This window comes from Arachis hypogaea, chromosome 5 (genome assembly GCF_003086295.3).
Source record: "Arachis hypogaea cultivar Tifrunner chromosome 5, arahy.Tifrunner.gnm2.J5K5, whole genome shotgun sequence".
NCBI lineage: Eukaryota > Viridiplantae > Streptophyta > Magnoliopsida > Fabales > Fabaceae > Arachis > Arachis hypogaea.
The window spans coordinates 10,616,478-10,631,420 of NC_092040.1; the positions used below are offsets into that span (position 1 = coordinate 10,616,478).

Below are 14,943 nucleotides of genomic sequence, written 5' to 3' on the forward strand. Positions count from 1 at the left end.
ACTCTTATATAATATAACATTTCATAATTATTGTAGCCACTATAAATATAAACATATTAAAATACACACACATATATATATATATATATATATATATATATATATATATATATATATATATAAATAAAGTGAAAACAAAATCACATGCAACAGTTAGGGTTTAAGGTTAAAAAATAATAATACTACTGTTTTTTGCTTAAAAAATAATATATATTTATATCATTCTTATACGCATATGCTACCATCGGTACTGTGTTTTAAAAAATGTTGTTAAAATTAAAATAATATTTTTTAACAAATATTACTAAAAAAATGTTTTTAAAATATAAAATTAAAAGTACAACTTGAATTTTAACAATATTTCTAACTGCCGTAGCCACAAAAATCATAAGCATATTAGAATTCACAATCTAGTAACATTTTGATAACTTGTTTAATTGGCGATTCTTCATGAATGCACTGAGAAGTCAGCACATACAAGAGAAAATTGTTTTAATTTGTTGAATTAGAAGGAATTATGCATAGCTTGAGTGAAGAAGATAAATGAATTAAGCAATAACATTATGAGATCACATGAAAGCATATGATAGTTTCAAGGTTAAATGGTAGAGTTTGTCCTTTATATAGTGGCCACCGGGACCGTGGCGTGTAGTATATAGTCCATAGAAAGTAAAAGAGAGAAGAGTACAAGTACAAGCACAAACATAAACACAAATTGATGCCTGAAAGAGAAATGTGAAGGGAGAGATGCTATCAACTATAATGGTAGCAAATAGCATCATCAATTGCATCGCCAAATTAAAGCAAGGAAGCTACTAAAAGTTAACTCATTGGTCCAACCCAACAGTGCGCTTCAGATATTGCTGCCTGCTGCAGGCGCACAAACACAAATCACTACTAATACACCCAATTATTTTTCTTTTATCACTCATCTCAAAAATAAAAAAGACACATCAATAATTAATTTTTTTCACCACTTTTGAAGTAAGAATTTTTTTTATTGTGAATTTATATATATAGATATATATTTTACTTGTTGATCTTATGTTCTAGAGTTTTTTATTATAAAAACTCATTATATTAATCATTCTAAAAGCTTAAATCAATGGAACATGAATTATTACATTATAAACAATTTTTTATACATAATTTTTAAGGGGAAAAAAATAATACTGCTAATACGTATAACATATCTTGGAATCAAATAGATTTTTTGTGAAAATATGAGTACATATAATCTGAGAGAGAGAGAGAGAGAGAGAGAGAGAGAGAGAGAGAGAGAGAGAGAGAGAGAGAGAGAGAGAGAGAGAGAGAGAGAGAGAGAGAGAGAGAGAGAGAGAGAGAATCTGACAGACCATAAGAAAGACAAGTGATATGTAGTGGCCCAGTAAGCATTCAGTTTGGCTTTAATTTCCTCACATCCTTGCTTAGAAAAGAAACTTATTAGCCCTTTTACTCTTGTCATTCTTGTATTATATATATGCTAATAGTGATTGATGATGATTAATTATCTCAAGGCTAATCAAACATTCCTTTTTAAGAGCTTCTTAAACATAGATTCCCACTATGCCTTGCATGTCCTAAACAGCTCATATTATCATAATCTTTTTTGTATTCAAAAGATTCTAATAAGCAAGAGACATACAAGAGTCTATTCCGTTTTTGTATGTCCATAATTAAATATGCCGGTTAAGGACACACATTGACATTAAGCTAGAAAGGGTGATGGGGTGTGAGAAGAGAAGGGCAATAATTAAAAACTGAAGGAGGGGCGGGCCAGGGGCCATGGGTCAGGGTGCGTGCGTGCAGTGGAGTGCAGGGTGTGAGAAAGAGAGAGAGAGGGAGAGGACCAACATGCCCTTGTCGGTTGTTCTGCAAAGACAAGCTCTTTATTATTCTCCCCCCCACTAAATTCAATTCTGAGTGCGGTGTGTTCCTTTCTTTCTTAATTCTTATGGCCTTGGATGGCTGGTAGGAAACAAATACATACCCCCTTCTACCATTTATTTCTCATCAAATCAAAGATTAAGAATAATAACACCACATATGCCTTTTCCTAATCAATCTGTTTATTAACTTCATTCTCACTCTCTCTCCCAAGCTGTTGCTGTTGCTGTTGTTGCTGGTGCAAATACCCGAGCTTATTCTTATTCATCAAATCAAATCAAATCTTGTAGTTCTATCTATGAGATTAATAATTTAAGTTGCGGAGGTGAGTCTTATATACTAGTATATTATTATATATTATATTAGGTTCTTCTCAGCTAGCTAGGGACCCTGCTTATGCCATCTAGTCTATGTATAATGTATGCTTCTTTTGTCCTTTTCCTATGCTAGTTATTTTTTTGTTCTCTAAATAAATATTATTAGGCAATTGTGTGCGGTTGCTATATAAACAGTTAAATCACTTGCTTAGAAGATTAGGATTGTGATTAGTGAGAATTGGTTGGTGGGATTAATATTAGCTCCCAGAACGTCAATATCAGAACAATAAGCTAAGAAAAAAAAGAATAGTTGTAAGTAATTATATCATCCTTGATTGAGATTTGAGCTTCCTCCCTCTTGGAGTAGATTAGATGGGATGAATTAGGGTACAACAACAAACGGCAAGATCCATCCACAACCATAGTTAAATTTGAAAAAAGAAAAGGTCATGAAGAGATGATGATGGTTTAAGTGTGCGGATCAAGGGTGGCTAAATTAGATCCATGCCATCAGCTGCAAATTAAGGAAAAGGAAGCAATAATATTTGATGGAAAGAAGAGGGGAAGAGGATAAGGAATTAGAGATGGCAACAATAACAGCAACAACAACAACAACCACTTTGGGTAGTTATAGTGTTGTTGTTCCAAACAACAACAATAACAGGGATTCTTCTTCTTCAACTTCTTCAAAGTTGTCTTCTCCAACTGTGGTTGGAGCTTCTGAAACAACTCACCAACCATCTCAAACTCACTCATTAGTCTTCCACCACCATGATCCTCCAAACCACAACCACCACCATCAACATCATCTCTATCCTCATCTTCAGCCACCCAACCAACAATCTCTAAGACCAACCTCAGATCCAGATCTAACCTCGTCTCCTATTGCCACAACAGCACCGCAGCCGCCGCCACCACCACCACACGCAGCTGCAACAACCACCACAGCATTAGCAAGGTACAGAGAATGTCTGAGAAACCACGCAGCCAGCATGGGGAGCCATGTGGTGGATGGTTGTGGAGAGTTCATGCCAAGCGGAGAAGAAGGCACCCCGGAATCACTCCGGTGCGCCGCCTGTGAGTGCCACCGTAACTTCCACCGTAGAGAGGTTGAAGGCTCCGCTCCTCAACAGCATCACAACTATTACCCCAACAACAACAACAACAAGCACAACGGTCACAGCACTCATCATCTTCTTCAGTTCCACACACCACCACCATCTTCATCCCTTCATCATCAACGATTCTCTCATGCTATTGCTGCTGCTGCTCCACCATCGGTTCAGCCGGTGATGATGGCGTTCGGAGGAGGAGGAGGAGGAGCGGCGGAATCCTCTAGCGAAGATCTGAACATGTTCCATCATCAGTCAAACGCATTAGGAGGGCAATTCTCAGTGCAGCAAGCATCAGCGTCAAAGAAGAGGTTCAGGACAAAGTTCACACAGCAGCAGAAAGATAGAATGATGGAGTTCGCTGAGAAGCTTGGGTGGAAGATTCAGAAACACGATGAGCAAGAAGTGCAGCAGTTTTGTTCTCAAGTTGGTGTGAAGAGGCAAGTTTTCAAGGTTTGGATGCACAACAACAAGCAAGCTATCAAGAAACAACAGCAGCATCACACGTAAGCAAAACAATCATTGTTTATTAGAGGAATTACTTGTTTTGTTTTCTTGTCCTCTCTTCATCTTTTCTTGTTCTTTGCATAACAAATAAGAACCAAAGAAAGAATTAGAATTGAAAAATGATTTTCATTTTTATTAGTGAATAACTATATAGATCATTTAGAAGATGTGCATATTCAAATTAAACAGAGCAAGTTAGCTTAGCTAGCTACCCACCCTAGATACATGGAATTCAAACTTTCAAAGCAGCCACATATGACTTTCCATTTTTATATATCAATTCTGTATGCTCCTATTCAATCAATTACTTCCATCATCATCATCATTCATATGCAGCCAACAAAATATGCATGGATCATGGATGCAATAATAATTAGTTAAATTAAATTCTCAGTTTCTCACTCACCTCTTCCCTTTTGGAAGGTCACTTTTTTCCTCCGGCAAAGCGAGGGAGAAATAAAAAGAAAAAAGAAAAAAAAAAGGAGAGAGATGGTGAACTAAAACAAAGCGTATATATCATTACGTTGTTTGTTATAAGCTGCTTAGGCTAGGCGTAACGATATTTCATGCATAATAATCCTAGCTTTTTGAATTTCAATCATGTAACCGTGGGTTTCGCGATAAATGAAAAATTGATGAGAGAAAGATAGGATCCCCCACAGTGATACCGCAAATTTGTCGTTTCATATGGGGGACACCGACTCATACACATGATGAGGAATGAATGAATTAGGAGACAGTACCCGCTATTTTCTCAAATTCACTTTTCCATCACTAAATAGATATGAATATGTAGTAGTGTTGCATTCACTATTGTCTCTATCCGAATAAGCTAGGACCCTATGCCAGGTGCATATAATTAAATCAACACAAAGGAACATCAAGGATGTCCAATAATGTTCACCCTTTAATTTGAGAATAGCTGAATCTGTACTACGCTGTATATATATATCTGCATATGTAAATTAAAGTAGCTTATGGTTTTGTAACCACCACAAAAAAGAAAAGAAGTTTCTTTGGAATTTTGTTTAAAACAGAAATATGAAGGATCAAAAAGAGGTAATTGTCTTAGCTTCCATGTAGATTTGAGGAAAATCTGCATCGTACGTAGACCCGAGTCACAATAATGTAAATGGTATATGGACCACGGTTCGTCTCTAATGGATGCCCTAGTTCCAGTCAACTGAATCCTTTAAATTTGTCGGAAGCATTCTTGCTCCTAATCCTAGAGAAACATTGTATGAAAAAAAAAGATAGAATTTAGATTTTCTAAATTTTAAATTTTACTTTAGAAAATAAAGTGTTGGTTTATGGTATAAACAGAAATATTTAGGACAGAAATATAAGAAAAATACGTAGGTGAAAGGAATGGGAATCACACATTTTTACTTTATTGAAGCAGTATATTTATAGGATTTTAATCCATGACACTACCACATCACCACTAAACTAGGAAGTGGGATGAACAGAAACTGCCACATACCCACTAGATAAGGAAGTGGAATAACAAAAACTACTTTTCTCCTAAAGTGCAGGAACCACTAATTGACTAAAACAACAAACTGAAACAATAATAAAAAAAAAACTTAATGCAGTCCAAAAGCAAATAATTAACACTCCTCCTTACTTTAGGATCTGCAAACTCCAATTTCTGCCTCAATAGCTCAAACTTGCTGACAGGAAGTGGCTTTGTAAACAAATCTGCCAATTGATCTTCTGACCTGCAATAAACCAAAGTTATTTCTCCATTTTGCTGCATCTCTCTTAAGAAGTAGAGCTTGATGTTAAAATGTTTAGTCTTGCCATGACACACTGGATCCTTTGAAATCGCAATTGCTGCCTGGTTGTTGATAAACACTTCTGTCTTGTGATTCTGTTGGAGATGTAAATCACATAAGATCTTTTTCAACCACAAAACTTGATTTACAGCTGCTGTTGCTGCTATGAATTCAGATTCTGCAGTGGATTGTGCTACTGTCTCCTGCTTCTTTGTGCACCATGAAAAAACTCCTGAGCCTAAACTGAAACAATATCCGGAAGTGCTCTTCATGTCATCAATGGATCCAGCCCAGTCACTATCAGAGAATCCACACAACTTGAAATTTTGACAGCTTTCAAACTTCACACCATAATCAACAGTACCTTTAATATATCTCAATACCCTTCTTGCTGCTTTTAAATGCATTTCACTAGCACAATGCATAAATCGAGAGAGAAGACTTACAGCAAACAAAATGTCCGGCCTTGTTGCAGTGAGATACATTAAACATCCAATCAAGCTCCTGTAATAGCCTTCATCAACTTTATCAGCACTATCTTCTTTGCTCAGCTTCTCCTTTTGGTTCATTGGTGTGCTAACCGCTTTGCACTCCTCCATCTGGAATTTTTTTAAGATTTCCTTAGCATATTTTTTTTGACATATGAACACATCATCCTCATTTTGTTTGATCTCAATTCCAAGAAAATAAGACATAAGACCAAGATCAGTCATTTCAAAAACTTGCATCATTTCTTGCTTGAATTCTTCAACCAAACTTGTATCATCTCCAGTTACTAAAAGATCATCAACATAGAGGGAAACTATGAGAAAATTTTTTCCCTTATGTTTTACATAAAGAGTGGCCTCAGACAAGCTTTTTACAAAGCCTATGCTCAATAGGTGTTCATTTATCCTACTGTACCAAGCTCTTGGTGCTTGTTTTAATCCATAAAGGACTTTTTTTAGTAGATAGACTTTATCTTCTTCTCCATGCATAACAAATCCCTCTGGCTGCTCCACATATATCTCTTCTTGTAAAACTCCATTTAAAAAAGCTGATTTGACATCTAAATGGAATACTTTCCAGCCTTGTTGAGCAGCAACTGCTAACACCAATCTAATTGTATCTAATCTGGACACTGGTGCAAACGTGTCAGAATAATCAACACCAAAAATTTGTGCATACCCTTTTACTACAAGTCTGGCCTTGTATTTATTGATAGAGCAATCCGCATTAAGCTTTGTTCTGAACACCCATTTAACTCCAATAACTTTTTTGTCTTGAGGCTTGTCAACCTTTTCCCATGTGTTGTTTTTTTGAATCATTGAAATCTCATCCTCCATTGCCTTTTTCCATTTTGGATCCTTGAGTGCTTCTTCACAGCAACTAGGTTCGCATACTGCTACATTGCATCTTTGATAAATGTCTGACAGCAGTCTTGTGCCTCTGATGGGATGATCATCTTCTAATTCATTTTGACACAACTCTGTTGTTTGGTTTCCGCCATAATCATCTTCAATATTGTTACAAGGTCCAATTGTTTTTCGTGGGTTCTTCCAATCCCATTGTTGATCTTCATTGAAATGCACATCCCTAGACACAGTCAACTTTTCAGATTGAGGATGATACACTTTGTAGGCTTTTGAAACATAACTATAACTCACAAAAATACCCGGAATTGCTTTCTTGTCAAGCTTGTCGCGCTTAACCTGTGGAACATGTGCAAAACAAACACAACCAAACACTTTAAGAAAGGTTAGTGAAGGCTTATATCCATACCAAGCCTCAAAAGGAGTTTTGTCTTTCAAAGCCTTGGATGGAAGTCGATTTTGAAGAAAAACGGCTGTGTTGGCCGCTTCAGCCCAAAATTCTTTAGGCAATTCCTTCTCATGCAGCATGCATCTGGCCATCTCCATTACTGATCTATTTCTCCTTTCACTAACTCCATTTTGCTCTGGAGTGTATGGGGTTGTGAGTTAATGTACAATACCAGCTTCTTCACAAAATTGATCAAATTGTGTTGAGGTGTACTCCTTCCCATTATCTGATCTTAGAAATTGTATCTTGCACCCACTTTGAGTTTCCACCATATTCTTGAATTTTACAAAGACTCCAGCCACTTCATGCTTGAATTTCAAGAAAAAAATCCAGCACATTCTTGTAAAATCATCTATGAAAAGAATAAAGTATAGACTACCTTGTAACGATGGAGTTCTTTGAGGTCCTGCCACATCAGTGTGGATGAGTTGCAGCTTTTGAGAGGCTCTCCAAACTGTTTTGGGAAATGACACTTTGTTTTGTTTACCAAATTGACAGGCATTACAATTTGGCAAATGATCAGAGAGTATTGGTAGATTCAATCATATCTTTTCTCTTCATGTTCAGCATCCTTTGAATATGACAGTGACCAAGTCGCTTATGCCAGAGTTCAGTGGGACTGACTTGGGTGATGTAAGCTGTCTGCTCCTCCACAATTGGATCAAATGAGAAGCTTTTTCCTCTCATTTTAACCCTTAAAATCTCCCGACCGGTAGTGTCAAAGATAAGACAATGTAGATTTTCGAAAAAAACTTTAAATCCCTTTTCTAACAATTGACCCACACTAAGCAGATTTTGGTCAATGTCAGGCACATACAGAACATCTGAAATGGTTTTCATACCTGAGCTAGTTGAAATTACAATTGTTCCTTTTCCTTTTGCAGAAATATAGTCACCATTCCCAATTCTGACTTTTGAGAATTTAGCAGGCTTCAAATCCTTGAAAAGAGTTTTATCATATGTCATGTGGTTTGTACAACCACTATCAATCAGCCAGCATTCAGAACTACTCCTTGCTGAGAAGCATGTTGCCACAAAGATTTGATCTTCTTCATTTTGCTCTACAACATTGGCATTAGCTTCATGTTGTTGAAATTTGCCTTTGCAAATTACAGCTTCATGTCCAAGCTGATTGCACTTGTTGCACTTTGCGTCTGGTCTTCTCCAACATCTGAAGGGTGGGTGACCCATTTTGCCACAATGCTCACAAGGTGGGTAATTTTTCTTTTTACCTTTGTCTTTGCTTTGGCTGCTTTGACTACTTCCAACTTCATGATGCTTGACTGGTAAAGCACCTTCAACCACGTGATCTTGTCTCATAAGCCTTCGCTGCTCTTGGGCCTGCAAGGCATGTAACACTCCTGCTAAGGTGATTTTGGACAGATCCTTCGTATTCTCCAAAATAGTTATTGATGCTTCATATCTCTCTGGCACTGTAACTAGAATTTTTTCCACAATTCTAGAATCAGTGAATTCAGTGCCGAGTAATCTAACTTTGTTTGCAATAGAAAGCAACCTGTCAGGGTATTCTTTGATTGTCTCAGAATCTTTCATTCTCTGCATCTCGAATTCCCTCATCAAGTTGAGCACTTGCATGCCTCGAATCCTCTCATCCCCTGCGTATTCTTCCTTTAAATAGTCCCAAATTGCTTTTGGTGTTTTGAGAGTCATGATTCTGGTGAAGATTATTGATGAAACACCAGTAAAGAGACATGATCTTGCCTTTGCCTTCCTTGTTTTTTTCTCCTTGTGCAATTTTATTTGAGCCATGGTAGGATTGTTTGGCAGCGGAGGAATTTCGTAATCCTCTTCCACGGCTTCCCAAAGGTCCAATGCCTCCAAATAAGACTCCATTTTAACTGCCCAAAGGTCATAGTTTTCTCCATCAAAGGTGGGCGGAGCAATTTGTGAGAGACTTGCTTCACCTTCCATTTTCACAGGCCCCGTAAGAAGAATGCTCTGATACCAGTTTGTTGGTTTATGGTATAAACAGAAATATTTAGGACAGAGATATAAGAAAAATACGTAGGTGAAAGGAATGGAAATCACACATTTTTACTTTACTGAAGCAGTACATTTATAGGATTTTAATCCATGACACTACCACATCACCACTAAACTAGGAAGTGGGATGAACAGAAACTGCCACATACCCACTAGATAAGGAAGTGGAATAACAAAAACTACTTTTCTCCTAAAGTGCAGGAACCACTAATTGACTAAAACAACAAACTGAAACAATAATAATAAAAAAAAAACTTAATGCAGTCCAAAAGCAAATAATTAACATAAAGTATAATTTACTATCATTTATTTTATAAGTGGAAGCAAAAAAAACATGAAAAAGAAATTATTCAATAATAAGAGATCTTATTTTATCCTCTAAAATAAAAATCTAAAATTTAAAAGATGCAAATTTAAGAGAATATATGCTTGTACATTGCATAAAATGATATCAAACTTGTTCCATGTTCAAGTTTCAAAATACAAGGACGGACTTTGTTTTTATTTTTTATCTTGTAAGTTCATTACTTGCTTCAATTTTTTCAATATATCTGAAAATAGAGAACCGATACAGATAAGGCTAAATATTATTGTTGTAATTTAGATCGAAAACAACATATGTTGATAAAAAAATTCATATGTTTTAATGTGTTGATAAAAGATTCTTGATAAATAAAAGTCAAAGTAAAACTTGAGCATGGCCAATCGCGAAGTTAATTACTGAAGATATAACTATACTGTGTACACTGTAGCAGAATGTAGTGCACCCAGCAATTAAAATTAAAGCAATATGAAAAAATTATCATGACGAATAGACTCATCGGAAAGAGAAAAAATAACGCTGATGTATAAATTGAGGATATTAATTTTTAGCTAATTAAGAAGGCTTGCACTGAGTGCTACATTCATGAGGGTTTCGTAAGAAAATGCCAGGATAACTGAAACTCTAATAATCATGAAAACCAATAAACTTAGTCATGCATTTCATAGATATTGATTGAACCAACATCCAATAATCTCGTTTCTCCTTGTTCTGAAATAAAAGAAAAATATACGAGTACACATACATTTCAGTGCACTCAAACCAAGTCATATAGAGGTCGTATAAGTGACCAATATTTGTCAGTGTGTTATTTTTACTTTGTATTTGAATTAATATTAGGAAAACACTACTTTTTCCACTAAAAATATTGACTCCTTAGCATTAATAGCCACTAGTCTTCTTAAGATTTAAAAAAATATAAAATAAAATAAAATTCTAAACGTCAAACACCTTCACCTAATAGCCAGAGCAGTTTAAGTGATCTAGAGATATCTAATGGAATACCAATAACTAGTTGGCAACATGATGATCTGGTATTCTGGTCCATAATAATAATAATAATATAAGCTAGGGATCATGCCCATGCTTGGTGCAAAGTTTCCTATCTTACTCTAACCTAGTAGTTACTTGGCCACTATTCTTTGGTTGGGTAAGATATTGATGAGAGTCTAGCTATTGAGCCACGAACTCCATTAATTAAGGGAGTAAACATCTGACCATGAAACTATCAAGAATCGAACACTTGTATAAGATATATTATGAAAGCAGGTCCGTACATCACATATATAGCCGACTCATGGAGGGTGTGGATTGTGGACCCCCAATAAATTATGGAAAACCACTAATCAATATAATTAATACAACCATAGTTACAGGAGATGGGATTTCCTCTAATAACACCATGCATCGTTCATATGATGATTATGCTCTCATTATAACAAATATGACAAATCACGCATGTTAATAAAGGGTCCCAACAACATAATCAAAGTCAGGATACACTAACTGCACAATATTATCTCAGTCTAGATACATAGCCTATAGTGGGCTGCAAAGTGCAAAACCCGTGTGAATCTACACAAATACATCTCTTACCATTAGGGACAAGAACACATGACTTGTGTTCCCATTTTCATAAGGAAAGAGTTTAACAAGTGCTTTTGCATCTCTTAACAAAACAAACACATTACAAGAAGAAAATAGTACTCGATAGCTTTGCAGAAAAAGACAAAAGACTAACTGAAAGACACATTCTTATATTTGTATGTAGGGAACTTAACATACCCTCATAGATATTGGGTGTTCCTCATGGAAGCTCCAAGATTCGCTGTGGCATCTGAAACTTTCTCCTTGGCAGCTTCGTAACGATCCTTGGCCTCCCTGGACATGGTGTCCTTTGCTGACTGGTATGCCTGACCAACTTCTTGCTTAGCTTGGTCAAAAGTTTCTGCCATTTTTTGTCTTCCATATTCCATTGCCCCACCCATCTTGTCTCTAGCATCATAGGCCCTATCTCCAACCATGTTCATTTGCTCCTTGGCTCCATCATAGGCATCGCCTACGTTATCTCTTCCATACTCCATTGCTCCTTTTACTTTATTCTTTACATCATAGGTTCTCTGTGAAGCCATCTTCATTCTTTCTCTGGTTCCATCATAAGCATTGTTTGCTTTGTCCTTGGCATATTCCACTGCCCCACCCATTGAGTCCTTGGCATCATACAATTTTTCTGACATCATATCCGAAGCCATGTTCATTTTCTGCTTACCCTCCTCATAAGCATTGGCTGCTCTCTCTCTTCCGTAACTCATGGACTCGGCCATGTTATCTTTAGCATTTTGTGCCATGGTTGAAGCCTTGTCCGACGCGGAGTACATCGTCTCCTTAGCATTCTCATAGGTATCTGAAATTCTTTCTCTGGCATTACCCATGGCTTCTTGCATCATGATTTGTGCATCAGTTTCTCTATCTGTTGGCATTCTGATGATTTCGCCCTCTCCGTCATAAGCCTGGCCAGCATTTTCCCTTCCATACCCCATGGCTCCTGAAACTGCTTCCCTAGCATCTGCTACCCTTTGAGATGCATACTCTGAAGCTCCTATATAAACAAGACAAAGGCCATTCCAGGATTAAGTGCGAGAGACTTAACCATATATACTGTACTATGTAGCACAATATGATGATTGCATGAAAGTTAAATTCACAATAGAATCATAAAAAGAAAGTGCAAAGATTCAGCAAATACCGGATGCTGCAGATTTGAATGACTCTGTGGCCCTCGAGGCAGCATCTTCAGCTTTATACTTCATGTCATTAGCCACTTGTCCAAGATCATTTTCTGACCAATTTCTGATACAATAATTGAAGACTAGTGAAAATAATGAAATGATAAAATGTAAAGTTTGGCTTGATCTAAGCACTATGCAGCATAAACCGCCCAAGTCAGTCGTCTCAATTTGAATTGCACTATTGAGGATTGGCCATCTACTTCAAATGATGGAATGAGGCCAAATGAAAAAGCAAAAAGTTTCACTTTGTGATTTAAATAAAAAGAATCATGTTAATTAGAATGTTACTCAATGCGAATTTGTCAAACATGCTGGAAATGAATAATAACTAACTACACACCATACAAATCATTTGAGGTGACCTGAATCCAAAGTCCAAACACGCTGATGGTGATTTGGAGAGAATAATGCTTACGATTGTGATAACAATCACCAGCTTTCACAGTCACACTCCTTCCTTGTTCTTCTCTCACAATAAGTACCAGTAAAATGGCTTGTCACACTCACATGACACACTGGTGCTTTTTTTTTTTTTCTCATGAGCACTCATACATTCTCCGTAAGCTATTCCACTCCTATTTATGATCTATGATTACAATGAAGTATAAAAATATATTTGAGCCACACCCGAGTTTATTAGTAGTGTTATTTTTATCGATTATTTCAAAACATCATTTAGGCACACGGAAAATTACATATTAAAACTAAGAACTAAAAATACGAGCTGCATAATAATTATATATGCATTGGTATGTTGTGGCAGCAGTAGTAAATGCATTATTTGGAAATGGTATGCACATGCATGGAATATGTAAGATCAAATGAAAGAAATTAAAACACAGAAGTTGTACTAGCTATTAATTAATTAACTAAGATGAGATGGATGATTAGGATGAATTGAAAGAAGGGGAAGGAGGATTACTCAGAGAACTTGTGTTGAGCCCAATCAGCGAGAGAACCGGTCTTTTCCTTGGCATCGTAGAATGCATCTTGAGCAAAACGCTTGGCATCCTCTGCTGTGGCTCTAGCGTCTTCAATAACAACAACATCAACATCACTCCAACCCCTGCACATTCCTACACACATGACCACACATGCAACCACCACATACAATACCTTCATGCTTCTCATTTTCTTCTTCTATTCTTTCCCTCTTTGACTCGATGAATGTAGATTTTTTTCCCTTTGAGGTCTTTAAGATGTTCGAAATGGTAGAGGCGGTTCGCGGAATGCAGGAACTCAGAGGGACATGTGGCCGAAGATAGAGGGTGAACGGCGCCAGCTTTTGCCACGTGTTGGGAGCCCGCATGGTCCGCAAGGCGGCCAATCTCATTGGTTTCTAACTTTCTATTCTTTTTAACGGGTTGCCTCCTCCTACGACACCGCTTTTCTCCAACTTAACTACGCTCAAATATTTTTTTTTTAATTTATAAGAAATAACTCCTCTCAATTTTTTTAATAATTAAAATAATAAAGTATGATTTTATCATTAATTTTATAAATGAGACAAAATAAATATGAGAGAAAATAATAAAAAATAAAAATTATATTTTATATTTTTAATTTTTTTAATAATTAAGAGGATTTATTTTTTATCTAAATTATCTAATTTTTTTTAAAATAAAAAATAAATTATATAAAATTTATTAAATATTATTATTTATTTTTTTTATTAATTTAGATAGAAAATGATAGGAACACATATTTTTTACGATTTGACAAATGTGAAAAAAAATAGTTTTATTCGAAATCTATATTTACTTCAAAATACTTTAAAAACTTATATTTACTTGTCTATACATAAATAAAAATGTTTGTTTTCTAAAAAAGTTGTATTTACTTAGGTATAAAATGTGGTATGCATGCACTGTGTCACGGTTTTAGATACATTTCAACGCTATCGTATTAACACTTGGGCTTACTTAATTTCTTGAACTAATACCAAGTTAGTCTAACCTTCAGTATTTAGCAAGAAAACTAATAACACAAGTTAACACAAGAGAAAAAAAAATTAGTGGAAATAATACTTTACTATTCAAATATTTATTACAAATAATTCACACACTCAAACTCTAACTCTCACATCCTATTTATAATTATCCACCTCCTTAATGAATGGTTAGGATTAAATCTAATCAATGGTCCAGATTAATCATTCAGAACTTTCATTACAAATATCTATCATACCACAACTTTCTAAATACTTCTAGATTATTCCATACTACTCTTCATACTTCTATATATATCAAGACTCTTCTAGAATACTCTATGACTTTCTAGAGTCATCTAGAACTTTCTAAGGTATTTCGGAACCTTCTAGGACATGACATTTTAGAACGTTTCGAAACCATCTAGAGCATTCTCAAACACTCCAGATAACTATACAAACACCGTTAAATCTAACCTTCTAAAATTTTTTGTGACATT

General features: G+C 35.8%; 3 protein-coding genes across 3 annotated transcripts; 1 reads left to right on the forward strand and 2 right to left on the reverse strand.

The window, feature by feature from the left end:
- Window positions 1–1,865: 1,865 nt before the first annotated feature.
- LOC112800716 (zinc-finger homeodomain protein 6) lies at window positions 1,866–4,127 on the forward strand. The gene has a single exon (XM_025843083.3). The coding sequence runs from the start codon at window positions 2,753–2,755 to the stop codon at window positions 3,824–3,826; it is 1,074 nt and encodes a 357-aa protein (XP_025698868.1). The 5' UTR covers window positions 1,866–2,752; the 3' UTR covers window positions 3,827–4,127.
- Window positions 4,128–7,048: 2,921 nt separating this feature from the next.
- On the reverse strand, window positions 7,049–7,499 carry LOC140184804 (uncharacterized mitochondrial protein AtMg00710-like). The gene is made up of 2 exons (XM_072237983.1): window positions 7,248–7,499; window positions 7,049–7,156 (listed from the first exon to the last, which is right to left on the reverse strand). The coding sequence occupies exons 1-2, from the start codon at window positions 7,497–7,499 to the stop codon at window positions 7,049–7,051; spliced, it is 360 nt and encodes a 119-aa protein (XP_072094084.1).
- Window positions 7,500–11,112: 3,613 nt separating this feature from the next.
- LOC112800717 (uncharacterized) lies at window positions 11,113–13,915 on the reverse strand. Its single transcript, XM_025843084.3, has 3 exons — window positions 13,439–13,915; window positions 12,474–12,577; window positions 11,113–12,326 (listed from the first exon to the last, which is right to left on the reverse strand). The coding sequence occupies exons 1-3, from the start codon at window positions 13,645–13,647 to the stop codon at window positions 11,515–11,517; spliced, it is 1,125 nt and encodes a 374-aa protein (XP_025698869.1). The 5' UTR covers window positions 13,648–13,915; the 3' UTR covers window positions 11,113–11,514.
- Between the last annotated feature and the right edge of the window lie 1,028 nt (window positions 13,916–14,943).